We start from the raw sequence: 18,220 nt of genomic DNA on the forward strand, positions 1-18,220 counted from the left end.
TCCATTAAAATCATGTAGGGTTTATTAATTTAGCTTAGCTCGTAGAAGAGCTAGAACTATATTGTTCCTGTGAGCATTATGTGTTAGCAGAGCTCATGCAATCTGCTCCCACAACAGGCCACACTTGCCCCACCATCTCTGACTCTCCTGCATGCACTAACCACTCCTTTGGGCTCCTCTTGTTTTTCAGGCTCCTGACCAGCTGAGTTGCAAACTGTTAGAAAGCTCCTCCCTTGTTTTAAACACCTCACTCATCCTGTTTGATGCCACTCAGCTCTTTCTTCACCTTCTCCAATCCATATATGATTTAGCCAGCCCTTATCATATCTCCCTCCAGTTATCCCTTTAACATGACAAAGAGTACAACTCTACTGAAAAAGCCACGTGGAACTCAGTAAGGCAGAAAGTAACAGCATTATAGGAATTACCTGGAACCACAGAAGAGCACAGTTGTTTAAGTTGTTTGAAAAAACCTAGGAAATCGATAGAGCTCTTTCTGAAAGTCTTCTAGCATTTAACAAGGTTGGCCTTAATTGCTAAAAATTTAATGGGCAAGTGCAAGTCTGCAGGTACATTAATGGAAGGCAGCTGATCATTTGGCTGTACATCACCATACCCTCTTCTGGGATACTACTTTTCAACATTGTTGCAGTTTAGCCCCACTAAGGACCAAGCTACACAGTCTCTCACTCACTCCCCGAATCTCCAGGGGGGCAGGGAGGAGAATTGGTAAAGAAGGCAAGACTGGTGGGCTGAGATAAAAAAAAAAAGTTTAAGATAACAAGAGAAGAAAAGAAAACAGAGATGGAAAACAAACAAACAAAAACAATAACAGAAAATACTGAAGCATGCAACTTACAGTACCATAGCTCATGACAAATCCTGATGCTCAGCTTCCTCCCAAGTAGCAGAAGCCTCCCCTCAACACCATCCCCACTTTATACACTGAGCAGGATATCAAAAGGTATGGAACAGCCCTTGGGCCAATTTGGGTAACCTATCCCAGCTGTTGGCTAATTAGTAACCTATCCCAGCTGTGCCCCCAGCCTCAGGTCCCACCAGCTCAGGCTCCTCTCCCAGCTTAGGTGAAAATTAACTCTGTCCTAGCTGGAACCAAGACAAACATTAAGTTTTTCTACTTCAGTTCTCCAGAATCAAAAGACACTTAAAAAAAAAAAATTAGATATTAGGAAAAAAATTTTTACAATGAGAGTTGTAGAACACTGGAACAGGTTGCCCAGAGAGGTGGTGGATGCCCCATCCCTGGAAACATTCAAGGCCAGGTTGGATGAGGCTCTGAGCAACCTGATCTGGTTGGAGGTGTCCCTGCTCCTTGCAGGGGGTTGGACTAGATGACCTTTGAAGGTCCCTTCCAACCCTAACCATTCTATGATCCTATGAAAAATAATGTGGGAGAGTAGGGTGAATTTCATCCTGGTCAAAGTCTGAGTTCCTCTCTGAAAGAAGGAAAGATGAAACACATCTAAATAGTTATTAATTTGGTATTTTTAATATTCACTGAGCCAGACCCTTCTCTGATAGAAATCAGCATGCTGTCATGGGACTCGGTGGAGCTGTGCCAGCTAAGGTCAAGTGCTGACTGGACCCATAACATTTAATATAGAGAACTTAATGAAATATTGAAAGTGCTAGGTGAAAATTTGTTTCATTATTAAATGTAAGTTAAGCAGAAACACTTGATAGTGGGTTAATACTATTTAAAAAAAAAATTCAAGGTTAATAAAAAAATAAAACAAATCCTCAGAGTTTGAATCCACAGGTTCTTCCCTCAGGACACACAAACATTTGCTCTGGCAAAAAGGGGCAAACAGCAGCAGAATGGGTACCCTTCTTGTCAGTGCATTGTGTTACGTGTAATTTTGGGGTATCTAGAGACAGGGCATTAAAAGATGCAATAAAGTACATATAAATTTTAATAATAATAGTTATGTCTCATTCAGCGTCTGCAGACAACTAACCATTAACAAAATAAAAAAGTAGATACGATGTGGCTCTGCACTGAGCAGGCTGGACTAGAGAACCCCTTCCCCAGGTCCCCAGCAGCCAGAATTACTCCATGTTTCTATGACCTGATGTTCATGATATCATGGTGAGATAGTCTAGCAACAGCACCATTTGTTAGATGGTGAAAATACCAGACAGCCTTACAGAGCTGTAGTGTCATTTTTATTCTAGGTACTGTTAAGAGGTACTGAAAGTAGAGGTGCAATTCTCACTGTTTTCCAGTTTTCTATTTAATAGGAAAAGCTTTTCACAGCTGAAGAATTATCTTTCTGTACTTGGAAATCTGTATGTACTCAAGCTGAAAGCATAATAAGACAGACTAATCAAGAAAGCTGTAGTTCCTGTGCAGAAAAAGCAGGATACAATTTTCAGTTGGCCTGGCTGGTGCATACAATGATACAGTGAAGAAAATTAAGTTTAAAAAACCCCAGTATTTTGGTGAGGCAAAACATTTTTTAGACGCAATGCAAGGGCAAATGCTAGATGACATAGAGGAACAGAGTCCTGGGCTCACACCATCCAAGGGTGCCCTGTGTTAGCAATGTACAACATGAAGGTTAATACTGCTCTGTCACTGAAGGGACATTCACGATGACTTGAGATCCCTAGAGTTTAACATTTGCATCTGCTGAAAGAGATGGGGGATGCTATCCTTCACATAAGGCTTCCAGAGGCCCGTTCCCCCTGTGGGAGTCGGAACGTTTCACTGAGGCAGTGGAATGTTTTCAAAGGTACAAAGGAAACGTTGCAGCAGTGTCTAAGTCCTCGTGAAACGAGCAGCTTCAGTAAATGAGTAAACAGCCCCCCAGGCCTAAGGAGAAGAAACACAATTTATAAATTAACAAACCACAAGCAACTGACACCAGCTCCACATGGGGAAGTGCTTGGTCGGAGACAGGAGGAACTGGGAACAGATGAGGCAACCACAGTGGACTTGGGTAGTGTGGGCTTGCTGAAGACAAGAGATCCAAATGATACGGCAATGACCATAGGGCCATAAAGTAAATGAGGCTCTTCCCTTTCAGTTTGCTGTTTAGCCCTGACCCCAACGGCTGACAAACAGACCAACACGAGGGTTGTTCCTTTTTTACAGCTCAGCTGAAGAGAAGCAGTCTTCACTAACTGCCACCCAAAGCAGGTAAACAGGATAACAAACCCAGATTTTGTTTGTCTTCTCCATTTTGAATCAGATTCTCTGGTGGAAAGCTACCATTTGGAAAGGTGTTTTAGCACTGGAAAACAAAGAAATGGTTGTACATGGGTGTGTGAGTATATATATGAATGTTTCTGCCCATCAGCTCATATCTTACAATTATATCCCTCCAAAAAACCCTACGGATGTTCACAGACAACATTAAGTAGTTGCTTGACAGAGTTTTTCAATTTATGATGCCCTGTTCATATACTTAGGTTGCTGCCAACCTTCACCTTTGACTATTTCTCCCTTTTTACCAGCTATAGCTTTGACTAACGAGCAAGGGTGGCCCGCTCCGCAGACCCGGACTGAACAGGATCTTCAGCCAGGTACTTGTGCATTTATATGAGACTGTCTTTTCATACAAACACAAACAATCCTGGGAAACCTGGACACAGTCCATAACCACTAGGCAGCTGGACAAAAAGTTTTTTTCCACTTCTGTCATACTGCCAGCCTCCAACACTTCTCACTGTATCATCCGTCTTTATTGAGAGCTGTTAATTATAGCTAAGAAGCCTGTTGCCATACAGGCACTTTCCTTTTTTAAAGCCGCTTTAAAGGTAGCTGCCTTCAGGGTATTTTGACACAGATCTGGGCTGAAAAAAAATTGCAGAATTCCTGATCGCTCCTTCGTGAGTTCTGTTGTTTTTGTTGCTGATGTAACCAACATGGGAGAACCTGTCTAGGATAGTCCCCGTTCAAAGAGTTTGTGCACTGGGTGTCAAGGTACTTGATATGACAACCAGGGTAAAAAAACCACTTTCTGTAAAAAGACCAGCTATGAACTCTATCTTCTTCCATGTTACGATGATTGGACAACCAGCATATTCATGCTCATCTCAGCTTTCTGCTTCTTTCCCCACGCAGTAAACATGATCACACACTCCTTTCCCGATCCCTTTTTTTTCCTTTGCCAGCCATAAAAATGCAGCTAATTTTCTGTTTGTGCGTGCAAGTCACGCCTCCAGGCACGGAAGGGAGGAGGTGACCCCTGAGGTCCCTTCAGCCTGGCTTGCTTGGGTTGCAGAGCCTCAATCACTACAGCAACCAGCATGGGTAGGATCAGTGGAGGTGGATGTGCTCTTGAGGTCTCCTGAGAAAAGCCCTAGCAGCATGGAAGCTAGGCAGCTTGTTTTAGTAACCACAGGAAGAGCCAGTTAATGAAAAGCAGTTTAACTACTGACCAGAGACCGTTCAGTGCTGCAAGACACCACATTTTTTTTTCAAGCAAAAGCCATTACACAAACACATTGTTTCATAGCACATGCCCTGTCTTCAGGTAACAAGAACAATTTCTTCTCTTTCTAGCCCTTGCCCCAAGCACTGTTACCTCACAGGAGCCATATAATGAGCATCTGTTCAAGCCACAGCAGAAAAGACAAAAGTAATGTGACAACAAGACAAAATTACAGGACACCACTTAATTCAATCATCTTTGGAATGATTTTGCAAGCCAGGTTCAAGATTAAAGAACATGTGTTTCTCCTGATCCGGCAGTACCCCATTTTTATTCTCGATTAGCATTCCACAAAGGTCCAAAAGCCCAGAACAGGTGATCCTCAACAGATGAAGGATCTTCACGTTAAGGGAAAGCTTCTCACCAGGCGTGAATGTTAAGCTCTTTTCAGAACATCATGGTCTGAAATACAAATGCAATCTCCAAGTATAAACTGGGAGGCTAAATTAGAAAGGACTGGTTTACTAAAGAAGGAATTATGACTGTTTTCTCACAGAAGCTAAGACAGGAGCTCTCAAAGGCAATGTTAGCTACCTGAATAGAAGGAATTAGCAAACTAGTCAAACAGAAGTTTAAAGAAATTCTCTTAAAGGTGTTTTCAGGAGATGTAAAAGCTGGAGTAGGTTTAAAAAGGGACATAAGCATATAAATGCCACCTTATGTTCCTGAGACCCACATGCATGTTTTGCATTGTTGAGAGCTACCTCCAGAGAAGTTAGGACTCAGGCATTAATATTCGGGTGTTCTGCCAGCCCCTCACATCATCAGCCCAATGTAAGTACTAAGCTCCCATACCACGCACTTCAGGAGGAAACCGGGCACTCAGCTTCAAGCCAGCAGCACTGGAATATGCAGTGTGGCACTGAGGAGCCGGCTCTGGCAAATTTCCTTGCTAATCTAACCCCTGGTGCAGTCTTCAATGTGTAGAAAATACTTACGTGAACAGGAAGATACTCTAGCAATACTCTGGAGCTGGAAGACTACCTATTTTCTAAAGAACAGACAGCTGCAGAGGATATTTTTGATTGCTGGCTAACAAATTTTTGTTTTGAAATTTTCAGGAGCCACAAAGAGCAAGGAACCATGACATTAATCTTTAATCACCTAAGACAATAAGTCTCCCAAAGAAGCAGCTGAAATGACAGTTTATGTGATAAGCTGGCAATAACGCAGCATAGCTGTATTACGTCGAGGCAGCAGCGAGGAGTCACCTCCAGAACTCATGTGGGGTGATGTACTCCTAACCCATGTCCCATGGGGACACATGATATTTTCCAAAGGAAGGAGACAGCAGCTACCATAGGTTTCATCAGGAAGAGGTAATTACTTAACTTTGAGAAACAGAAGTTAACAGCAGCATCATCCTGAGCTCTGTGGCTTAGGCATCAGCTGAGCTAAGCCCAAATGAAAGCTCCATGCCTGAGCCTGACTCTGTACACAGAGAAGGTTGGATGTCCAACAGATGCCCACCAGCACTGCCCCTGCCACAACCACCATCCGAAGGCTTCACTACTACTGCTACTCATTAATAGTACGATTTGGCCTTGTCTTCAGCTACAATCCTTGGAAGAAAAGTGCAGATCCAGTGAAAACAGTCCGAGAAGCACTACCATGGCCCATCAATAACACATTAGCAACAACAGTTCAGACACCTGCAGAAGACACATGGATGACCATGATAAACCTCTTGCACAATATCCACATCTCCTTTTAATTAATCACTCTGATATCAAGCACAAAGGGAAGCACTGCCAGGCCGCTGTAGAGATTTATTTTGGAGTTACTCCTGGCTTGTCTCTGTCTAACTGGGGTAAGTATCTTTTAATTTCAAAGGTTCTTTTTGTTCTTTTTTTTTTTTTTTCCCAACAAGCTAATGGGAACTTTAATTGTAAAGTGATTTTATTTTGAGGAACACAAAGTAAATAGGTATTATTTTAAGGCTAATGTACTAAATTAGACAGAGTTTATAAACTGAGGTTTTTTTGAAAGAAAACATGCTTCATTGGGTGGCATGTGGTAAAAACACTTGCATTCATTGTGCCTTGATGCCTTCATAGCTTATTTATGACTCTGTTAATGCTGTCTGCTCTGGTGGTGAAGCTTCCACCTAATTAGTAAGATAAATCAGCAGGATACCAAAAGTCAACCACACTGCAACATTTTAATGCTGTTGAGTAAGAGAGACTCATGAATACAAAATGATGAAAATCAATGGTAGAAAAGCATCCAGTCACACCATATCAGACTCTGACCTTCTTCCCCCTTAGAGTTTCATCGTGGCCAGGCAGTTGGTCACCATCACTGCATGGCTGGGTTCTCTGCCTGCTGCAGTGCCAATGGTGCAGCCAGTGGCACTTTTGTAGGAGTCAGGGTCAAACTAATGGATCCAGCTCCTGGAATTACTGGGGATGCCAGGCTAGTCCCTCACCTCCCTCAGAAATACACATGAAACACTTTTAGAAACTGGCCCACATTCTCCTGGACATCATGTGAAGCTATGACACTGATAATTTCTGGCCACTGAAGAGCTAAGTCTCCATTCTGAGCCCATATGCATATAAATAAGAAGTTACTCTTGTTAAGTTAATATGCTGGCAAATCAGAGTATGTGAGATCTACTACATTAGCCCTCTACCATTGTTGTCCCCAGTATTTTGATTCTGTTTCAAATAAATAACTATACTTCAGTGTTGCAACTTTTTTCTTTGTTTTCAAAGAAAAAACTTCAAATACTGAAACATTAGCGGCAGCTAACTTGAGAGCAGGATACAGACAAAACTCTGATTCAGTGAAAAAGAACATGTTTAAACATGTTTGAACGTAATTGTAGATCAGTGCACGTATGTGTGATCACGTTTTCATTCACCCAACACATCAGTTCTAATCAAGGTTATGGACAAGGTTCAGTCGTAGCTTCTGGTGTTTTCTTTAGCCCTAATGCTTTATGAAATAAAAATCAAGATCTAAATGATAAATAAATAAATATGCAAACCATTCTGGAAAGTCCTGCCCTGTCCTTCTCAAAAAATCATTAGATAAGACCGCACCATCAAAATAAAGAAGCTTTCTGAGGTACTCTCCTGCTAAACTGTGAACACGATCCTCTGTTGTTCCCCCAGACGGCACACACCGAGTGAATCTTTATAAAAGGTGTGTTTTGTCCTGCCTAGAGATACACAAAGCTAAGCAATATCTTACAGAGATTTTAATTTAATCTTTCATGTAGCCAGGGAGCTTTAAGCTCTAGTGCTTTTAATTTATGTTACCTCATAAATTAATAATGTAGGTATGACAGAGGGTAGCTGCTCAGATTAAATGTGTCATTTTAGAAAGCAGTTTGGAAGCAAAAATTATGAAGCCAAAATGAAGTAGTCTCAAATGATGCATTAGGTGCATAAATCATTACATGTGTTATTTCTGGACTGGGCAGTGGTTGAAATGAATGACAATTTAGTTACTGTAATTTTATTTTAAGCTAGCGAGCACTTGCACAAGAAGTAAGAGAGCGGCACTGACCCTGGCGTGCTCTTCTGTGAGCCAGAGCTCTCTGCGTCACTCCCCACGCTCGCGGTCCTATGCCAAGGGTGGGTGGCACCCTTGGTAGCAAGCATGGCGCAAGTTCTCCCTGAGCGGTGTATGCTTGGACACAACTCTGGCATTTGATGGAGCTGCACAGGGAGCTTAGAGCAGTTTGGATATAAATGCAAGAGTTTTGGATTGCCTCGAAGAGTGACTCTCTCTCTGTGCTGAAGACACAACTGATAGCCTACTTCAGCTCAAATAGAAAGTTCCTTACCATGCAATATGGGTCAATTAGAAATCCTGAATACTTTATGTTACGGCCTAATATTCAAAATCTTGTAAAGAAAGTGAATAAACCTGCTCTTAAATTTAATGTGCTACAATAAATCTTGGTGCCAAATTTATTACAATTATATGTGCTACAAAATGGAAAAAAAATGTGCAGCTTTAAATTGGTTTGTGTCCATGACAGGTATGTTCTGTGAAACTGCAAAACATACAAATTCATAATTATACCTCATAGGATGTGTGTGTGTGTATATATATACACACTGGTATAATACATTACAAATTTAAAATTATAATAAACCACAAAATCTATATAGGAGAGACTATATATCTATTCGCCATTCCTATGTTTTATGATTCCTCTTTTGTATATTTTTCCTAGCGATTGCTGTTCCTTGCATGCTGTTTAGCTGTCTGGCGAGGTATGGCATGCCTGCCGGCTCAGGCCCCACAAAGCCACCCACCGAGGAAGGGGCGGTGGGAAGGCACTGCCTGGGCCGCAGCGAGGGGAGGCTGAGCCGCCCAGCCCTGCGGAGGAGGCAACGGCTGTGCAGGTGTCCTTGCGGAGCTTTGTTACCAAAAAAATTAGGTGCCTGTGGATTTTAGCAACCTGTCTAGGCAAGATCTGAGAATCTCTTCCTCTGCTACCTCACTGCTGAGGTGACTTAGATGTCATATTTCCACCTTCTCCCACTACCACCTTTTCATGTATCTCACTGCAAATTCCTGCCAGAGAGCTTAGTTAGTATACAAAATATAAATCAAGGTGCTGGATAAAAGAAGCAGCAAGTGATTAAGCAAGTTACTCGTTAGTTCCAGGTCAGAATTGTCTTATTTTAACTGAAATGCCTCCCTAATGTATGCAACTGTGCCTGCAGTGCAAGCTTTCCTGAAGATGGTAACGCACAGATAGAGCTACAATGTCTCTGCATATCAAAGAATGGTTAGGGTTGGAAGGGACCTTCAAAGGTCTTCTAGTCCAACCCCCCTGCAAGGAGCAGAGAAATCTCCAATCAGATCAGGTTGCTCAGAGCCCCGTCCAACCTGGCCGTAAACACTTCCAGGGATGGGGCATCAACCACCCCTCTGGGCAACCTGTTCCAGTGTTCCATCACTCTCACTGCAAAATTTTTTTCCATATGTCCCTCTCTCTCACTCACTCTCCCTAATGCAACAAGAGGCAATAATTAAGAAGGGATGCTGGAACTCAACACTTGGGTTTTCAGATGTACGTGCTTGTGACATCTCAGCCATAATGGAGCAGGCAGATGAACAGTAATTCTTTTTTACAGTAATTCTTAGTGTAGGACCACTGAAAGGTCTCAGTGCAGATAGTGGACATGCTGAAGCAGACGCTACACAAACACAGGGTAAGGGACAGTCCTCCCTCTGAAGGACTGTCTCATCCAAACGAACAGAGTACAAGGAAATCAGAGGTCTATAGTGACTTGCTCAAAACTACAAAACAAATCTGCAGCAAAGCTAGGAACCAAAGCTGTATCTCCAAAAGCCCAAGTCTACCCTGATACCAAGAAAAAACTCTGTAAATTAACCCTATTCAGTCTGCTGGTCAGACACACAAATGCATGTTCTTTACTAAGCTCGTTGCAAGCTTACTTGTAATGACATCCCCCTGCATTCCAAACAGCCTGCAGGACCTGCACCTGCTCTTCAACTCAGCCACCATTTAATTAAATGGAAGACATAAAACTACCAACCGTATCAATTAACTGCAGCAACAAAGAGTATAATGCTCTGGTTTTAACCCTGGAGATCTGGCTAACCACAACTGCTCCACCTAGAATCCAGCAGTATTTAAAACATTATCTGAGAGCTGCTGGAAAGAAAAATACATAAAAACCAAAGAAATGAAAAGGTATGGTTTGGGGCTAGCATTTGCTATTGTTTTCAGATTAAACTGTTGCTTTCTTTAACCTCCATACTTCTCTCATCTCTGAGGCAACCATATTTGCTGTGGAGTAAACAACAAATACAAAGTGAAGACTGAAGTGTAGGAAACATGGCATCTTATGAACATGCCCTTAAAACTTCCAGATACTGTTCTAGGACTTACAGTGAAGAGAGAAATTCCTTTCTCTGCAGCCCCTGAATGATTTAGAAGATGAAGAGACTGTAACGATGGCTAAGCAGCAAAATTTCAGCATTTATAATCTTAATTCTAGTCATCTGAGTAGAGCATTTCCCAAGTAGCCTGGTTTCTTAGATTTTTCCTGTGGTAAGTTTCCACCTCACTGCTGCACAGCTGGAAGCTGAGAAATGTGTACTTCTTACTGTTTACTTTCTGAGCTACTTCATTAAAAAGCTGTGAGCCCCACTGTGTAACAGAAGGGGAAAAGGTTGTTCACATCCTTGCACATATCGGGGAAGCTCTCTGACAAGAGACATCTTGATGGCTGAGTCATCCCATCTGTCCCAGACACCTCTCAGGCCAAAACGAGAAGAGATGAAGAGGCGCTCACCAAGAAGCAGCCAGAGCATCCTCAGCCCCTTACGGAGGACGGGCACTCAGGGTTTTCCATGAGCGCTTCAGGCTTTGTGGGTTTGGCTTACTGTAAAGACAAGGTGTGCTGAAGACAAAGTGCTGCCTTTGGTTATGACTGTGCTTCCTCCCGGAAATAAACACAACAGCTCAAGTTTAACTGGGATCAGAGCTTGGCCTTTGATGTCAGGGGCACAATGCCAGGAAAATACTGCAACACTTTTTACTTAGCTATTCAAGGCACTGCACTAGTCCTGAGTTTGGGAAAGGAAAGCTTACCTAGCTTACTCAGAGATTGCCATGAAAGTTTGCTGTGGGTAGAGGAAGAAAACATTAGTAAAAAAAATTATGTTCACGGAGGTTTGAACAGAAAACTCTTGAGAAGTAATTGCAGAAAATGCAGACTTTCATTACATGACTTATATGTATTGGAAATAAACCTGGATTTCTCACTGTTGGAGTGAAATCATATTAAGTACCATAACATACCACCTAGCACAGGACACAGAATGAATTCAGAACATCCTTTAACAAATCTGGAGAGGAAAGCAAATGCAAGTTTGATTTAACTGACTGATGTGAATAAAATGTCTGCTAGAGGAAGAGCAGCATGCAACAGCCACGGGAGAAAAAAAAAAAAAAAAAAGCTCCCATACCTGTATCTTTGCTTTGGAGACTGCTTTTCAGCTGACTTAAAAACATGTCCCAGATAATACAAAGGAAAGAATAAAAAGTTCCAGTTTGTTGCAAACCACGTTAGAGTGAAGGGTGCATCGAATTTCTTAAAGGTCAGTTTTGCTAGCTGGGTTGAACCTGACCAGGAGGAGCAGACACCCAGGACCACGGCCACACCCCAGAAAATCTTCTTCAGTTGTGTCACGGAGCATTTCCAGCAACAGTGGCTCACCCTTCCACCGCCTTCCACCCCGGCTTGCATCTGTGCTTCAGCCGGGGCTGGAGACTCCCGGGAGCGCTCATCCCCTGGGGAGAAGAAAACACAAGGCATGCTAAGGAAATCCAGCCTGCACTTCAGTTTTCAAATCCTAGGCCCTTCTGAAGTCCCGTGGAGCTTTGCCAGCACAAAAAACCCCACCAGATCTTGCCACCAAATGTCCTTCATTTTTAGATCATTGCAAAGCCTCTGATTCAACTGAGGCATAATTACAATGCAAATAATAATTATCACCTCTAGATTTAGGAGCCACTGCGTAAAATGGAAATGAAAATTACATGTTGCTTTGATGTACGTGGAAAGGCTTAACACACCACTTAAACTGATGCCATTAGGACGCATAAATGAATGAAAAATACGGCATTGAGTTTAATAAAGCAGCCAAGGGGATTACAACAACACTTGGAATTATTATTGTTTTGGAAAATGCAGAATTGGGCAGCTTATGAAATATGGTGTTTCTTAAAGGAGAGAGGGGACAATGCATTTAATCCTGCAGTTAAGCATGATCACTGCAGCGTAAGCAGCACGATTAATACTCAACTTGGATTGCAAAGTATTTCAGTGATCCCTAGCAAAACAGCTCTCCTGAGGCTGTAGCAAAAATTAGACCAACCCACAGCCTGCTCTGAAGAGTGTTTCAGACTAGGCCAGCCTAACTTTTATTAGCCCAAGTCCTGCACCAGATGAGGCTGGACTGGACCTTTGCCTTGGTATAACTGAGCACAGCATGCTGCAGGAAATTTCTAAAAAACTTAGCCCCTTACATTGTTAAACATGAATTGTTATACCACTGTCAGCAGATAACCGTATCCAGCTTGTGAACGAACGAGCAAAGTGAGGTTAGGTGCTTCCGTTCCTACAGAGATCAAAAAGTGCCGGCAGACCTCAGCAGCAGGCCACTGCCTTTAGGGCTTCCACCTGCCTTTCTGAAATTCACCCCATCCAACAGCGGCTAAAGCCATCAGTCACCCGTGTGCAACGCTCAGCAGTGATTTCTGTGAAAGACTGACTTGGGTCTAGTGGGTCCATTCACTTGAAGGAGGATGTAATAGTAATTCATGTTGAAAGCCAGGAACCTACAACTTCAAAAGTGTCCAGAGGCCATTGCGTCCACCGAGAGGTGAAAAGAGAAGTATGAGTACAGCCAGGACAATGAGAGACTGTATTATTGCCAAACATTTATATATGCTCAAGGCAGACTAAGAGAGATCCACACACACAAAAATCCTTCCCTATCCTGGTGAGAATCAGCATTTGGAACGGAAAATCTACTAAAACCTCTTATTTCACATTAACCTAAATTTGTATTTACATAAGCTAATACATTATTGAAGAAAAGGTTTATTCCAAAGGAGAGAACTATTTAATTATTTCTTTACAGATAAGAAATGCATGATCTGAGCTAAGAGTACCATTAGTTCACCCAGTAAAGCTGTATTTTTTAATGAGAAAAACTGTGGGCTCTGTTTGATAACTTGAAATCTATGACGGGTGTACTGCAGTAAAGGTATAAACATCCAGTCTTTTTGAGTGGCTTTAAGAGAGATGGGAATGTTGCTGATCGCTCCACTTATTTCAGTTTTCAACAGAAGACCGTGTGGGCAGCTTCCCACATAACAGGAGATGCACCAGCAGGCCAATGAATTATCTAAAGTTAACGTGGCTTTGTATTAAATGCCTAATGAAAGGTTACAAGCTACTCGCTAAATGTTAGAAGAAGCTAGAATTGAAAAAAGGTTGCCTGTGAACCCTTAGCTCATCAGAATCATTTGAACACTTTTTCTTTGGAAAACATTGTTTGTCACCTCACTCACTGCACAGACCCGTCAGGGTTCAGTTTACTGAACAACGGCACATTCATGTCTTTCAACTTCACCCCGTAATGGGCAGCTGCCAGTGCTCTCTTTGCCATCCACCACACAAGTCCTTCAACGATCACTGAATTTTTCATTTCCTCTCAAGCTTTTCTACTGGGCATTGTCACCGTAACACCAAACACTTCACACACCTTAACGGACTCCAGCATCCTTCCCATGGACGGAGGGGAGAGCTGGGCACAGAAAAAAATTAATCCAGGCAGCCAAGCGAGAGCTTAGGAGGGGTTTGTGTCACTGTGTCAATGCAGGGAAGGGCCTCCCTCCACTCACAGTTCGCTTCTCTGAAACTACTTGGAGAGTCAGGCAAAAACGTTCCTCCTTCTAGAAGACAGCTAGCAAGGTACCTGCCGTCCCCATTTGCTCTGCAGTTACTCCCCTGGGAAGCAGGAAAGCAGGATTTAAACTTCTCCTTGCTGAAGGTAATAACAGTAGGGAACATGCCTTGAGCCACTAGAGTATATGACATCTCAAGATGAATAGGTGCTCTGAATCACAACACTGAAGCTGCATTATTTTCTCTAAAATAGGAATTGATCGGTGAGGCAGCGAGATAACATGGCCCTGTAGTCTTGGCAATCACTGAAAAGAGGGAAAAATCACAACTATACCATCTGAGCCACGAGACACTCAATGTAAAATAATGCAGTGTTTGGTAGACACCCCACAACAGACACCGGTGACGATCTTCTCCCCACAAAGGGCTGAGGCTGCCCACCCTGCTCCCATTGCACTGTGCACAAACGCATGAATCAGCAGCTCATTTAGACAACTTGCATGAATATCACTGCCTTTTAACTCTATTCCATGGCAATGACTTCCTATGAAATAAAGCTAAACTTTACTGGTATTTTCTCTGCTCCATAGGCAAAACGACTTGTCCAGGTACATTTGATTTTCTGTTAAATACACCAACAGAAACAGTCACTTTCAGCAAAAGATAATACTGCATTTATCACTTCTAAAGTGGTGTTGTAGCTTAACACTTACATTTCTAGGGGTGCTCATTCTTTGGATGCACTTAAATGCTGGATGGAGTAAAAACTTACCCTAGGCATGATGGGTTTCAAGATGATGGACTCCATATTTTGGGGTAAAAATCACTGACCCAGTGATTAACAGTTATAAGCTGAGACCACAAAGATGATCAGAGGGCTGGAGCACCTCTCCTGTAAGGACAGACTGAGAGAGTTGGGGCTGTTCAGCCTGGAGAAGAGGAGGAGAGCCTTATAGTAGCCTTCCAGTACCTAAAGGGGGCCTACAGGAAAGACGGGGAGAAACTCTTCAGCAGGGCCTGTTGTGATAGGACCGGGGTAATGGTTTCAAAATAGAGGGAGGTAGATTCAGACTGGACATAAAGAAAAAAAAATTTTCTACAGTGAGGGTGGTGGAACTCTGGAACAGGTTGCCCAGAGAGGTGGTGGATGCCCCATCCCTGGAAACATTCAAGGCCAGGTTGGACGGGGCTCTGAGCAACCTGACCTAGTCAAAAATGTCCCTGCTCCTTGCAAGGGGGTTGGACTAGATGACCTTTAAAGGTCTCATCCAACCCAAACCACTCTATGATTCCGTGAGATTTCTTTTAAATACCTATCAGTGAAACTGCATCGTGTCCTCGTGACTTCCTGTGCTGCCGGAGGGCTAGATGCCAAATGGACACAGCCTTTTCCAGCTGATTTGGCACTGTCTTGGAGGATACCTGGGACATAATCTGTCCACAAAAGCCAGATTGTCTTTAGAAATGGTGGACGCTATGGATTATATACACCCATGTGGTCCCATTCTCTCATTTACCACGTTGTGGACTTGCCTGCCAGCTGGCATGCATAACACCCAGAGCTGTACCTTTCCCTACCCAGTCCCTGTGTCCCCATGGAGACACTTTTTGTCACCAAAGTCGCAGGTGCACAGAGGGTGTGACATCAAACCCACACATGGATGAGAAGCTCATGACTTGCTTTCTAACACTGCTCAAGGGCCAGCTGGCAACAGAATGCACATGAATTTAAAGATGGCAAAACAGCTTTTCAGAATGGATGAGGCAGGATATTAAAGAATTTTATTTCTGGACATCCTCCTCCAGACTTTTAATGTGTTTCTTCCTTTATCCTTTGCAGGAGACTGCTCTGAATGCTACCGTATTCCCCAAAAGAGTAAATCAAGATGCTGAGATAGAGAAAAAAATGCCTATCTTGCTTTTACTAAATTTGGCTTTTCATTCTCCCGTTTGTTAATTAATTTTCATGTTTCATAAATCCCAACTAGAACCACTCTTCTTCCCTCCCTTTCAGCCAACCCCTCTCCCATGGCATTCAGAAGCAACAGAAGGAAATCGCCTCCAGTGCTACTGCCAATGTCATTATTCATGGGGGATCTCCAACCCCAGAAAACCCATCCTTCTTCTTCCTCCATTACAGGCGAGACCTCTCTCTGCTGACTTCAGATACCTGTGGTAGGGTCCTCTATACCTGAGATACTCACTCCATGCTCCCAGCTGAGGCCATGGAGAAAAACAGGCACTGGAAGGCGCTGCTTACCCAACGTAAGGTAGATGCCTTAGATGATGTCCTCTTTCTCACTGGCTACAGATGCTTGCAATGGGTTAGAGAAAATCCACCCCAGCAGAGGTTACACCTTGAAACAGCCTGTCCAGACCACTTGGAAAGGGGCTTAAGGCTTAAGACTCCTCTGCACAGCTAGCTAGTTACAGGCTTACCGCAGCACCACACTGTACCTCACTGTATATGTTGAAAATGTGATACTGAAAAAAACCAAGGGTGGCATTCCTCTTCCCAGTTTGAGACATCTGCTGTGCAGACTTGTATATCTGAGACAGCCATTTACACTTTCTGCATAGTTAGTAGACAGAAAAAAGACATTTCCATAGCACGATTTGTCTCCTCCTGACGCAGACAATTAAAACAAGCCAGATGAATCACCCTCTCCAAGTGCTTGTTTCTCTCCACCAGCTCCAAACAGTCTGGGGTGACAAGCTCAGAAGTAGGTGTCTCCAGCGTAGGTGTCTGAAGCTGGGTGAGATGAGTCCCACCTCTCCACTGCTGGTGTCAGTAACAGTTAGGAAAGCCACTGCAGACAGCACTGGTGGGCTCAGAGCTGGGCCCAGCCACACAAGCATAGGCAGCTGGCACCTGTGAACTGCTTTAGCTGTTGCCAACGCATCAGCAAACAAGCGAAAGAAGTATTACAAAAGTGCTGGGTGCCAGCTCTTCAAAGTGAGAAAGTGACCCTCACAGACTGAGGTCCTGTCTATTAGGGACTGAAACACATGCCTAATGATGATGCACAACTCCACCAGCTTCCCCAGGCTATGAATGTGCTTCAATGCAAGTATATTCTTAAAAAGCTCCTTAAATCAGGCTTCTGGAAAAAATTCTGACAAAAGGAAGAATCCTCATAGGTCTCTCTGACAATTACAAATGAGCCATCCTCAAGGCATTTCCATTTTGCCAGTCTCTCAAATGTTTTGTGGCTGCTTGGGCATTGCACAGAACAAGTTTGTAAACCTTGCAAAAATATTATATGCTTATGATAAACAGAGGAGAAGGAGCCGACGTAAGTTCTGTAAGGCAGCACCTGACCCTCAGTGTGGTTAGAGCTCTGGAAAACCACGACACGCAGGGGAGTCAGAGCTGGACACTACACCAGGTATATCCTCACAACCTTGAATGCTGTGTGACTTCACCCAGTAATTACTACACAGAGAGATACTGTGACCATTAGTTCCAACACAATTACTTACCAGTTACTAACATACCAAAGAACACACGATGACTTCTGGTCGTGGTTTTCTGGACACACAATGCTATTTGCCTCAGTAGCAGACTCCCAAACTCCTCCAAGTGTTGTTATCCCATTCCTGCCTACCACACTAGCTGTATGTTATTTAGCTGCCCAGAATTTTTGAGCTAAGCTGTTAAAAAACAGCTGAGGCACCATCCTGTGAAGAGAAGATGAAGTGCCAGATCCACAGAGTGATTTACATCTCTAATTGCCACTGTAGTTGTCTAAATCTGAAATTATATTTATTCAGATATGTTGCCCAGGCATTTTCTTCACCGTTGGTCAGGTTAAAAAGTGAGGTCTCAGGGACTCATCTATCGCCTGGCAGATCACCCAGTAGCTACTGCAGCTTCCTCATGCCATTCTCCACAATGATCACTGCTTTTGCATGTCATCCTGATAGCTGGTTTTAAGGAACTGTTAATATTTCATTTTGGAAGCCAGGAATCTCTGTGTGTCAACCTTTCCAAAGGCTATGTCTCTGCTGCACAGAACAGCGATGAAAGCATGCACAGCCTAACTTCTGCATCAAGGGACATTCCCTCCTTCTCCAAATTAGCTTCACCTTTGCCATGGCTGCTTGCACCAGCTGTATCCTTCTCCCAGCCCCACTGGAGCTCCTCAGATGCCAAAGAATCTGTTCCTGGGCATGCCTAAGCATCATGACTTCTAAGCAGGTTTGTGCCTCTCTTACATCCAGACCCTGTCAGGATACAAAGACACATCTGTTTCCATCTCTCATCTTAAGAATCATCTCCAAGAAATACTTCCATTCTGTATTTGTCATTGGAACAAGGGCTAGAGCCTCACTTTTTCAACT

General features: G+C 43.2%; 1 protein-coding gene across 2 annotated transcripts in view; it reads right to left on the minus strand.

Moving 5' to 3' along the window:
• Positions 1–18,220, minus strand: part of SLC35F3 (solute carrier family 35 member F3) — a 171,804-nt gene that overhangs the window by 34,210 nt on the left and 119,374 nt on the right. For both annotated transcript variants that reach the window (XM_086744221.1, XM_086744222.1), the window contains one exon: positions 11,427–11,751. In XM_086744221.1, the coding sequence (XP_086600347.1) occupies positions 11,427–11,751 (325 nt within the window). The remainder of the gene's footprint in view (positions 1–11,426; positions 11,752–18,220) is intronic.

This window comes from Chlamydotis macqueenii, chromosome 3 (genome assembly GCF_036417535.1).
Source record: "Chlamydotis macqueenii isolate bChlMac1 chromosome 3, bChlMac1.mat, whole genome shotgun sequence".
In the NCBI taxonomy this organism is placed as follows: Eukaryota; Metazoa; Chordata; class Aves; order Otidiformes; family Otididae; genus Chlamydotis; species Chlamydotis macqueenii.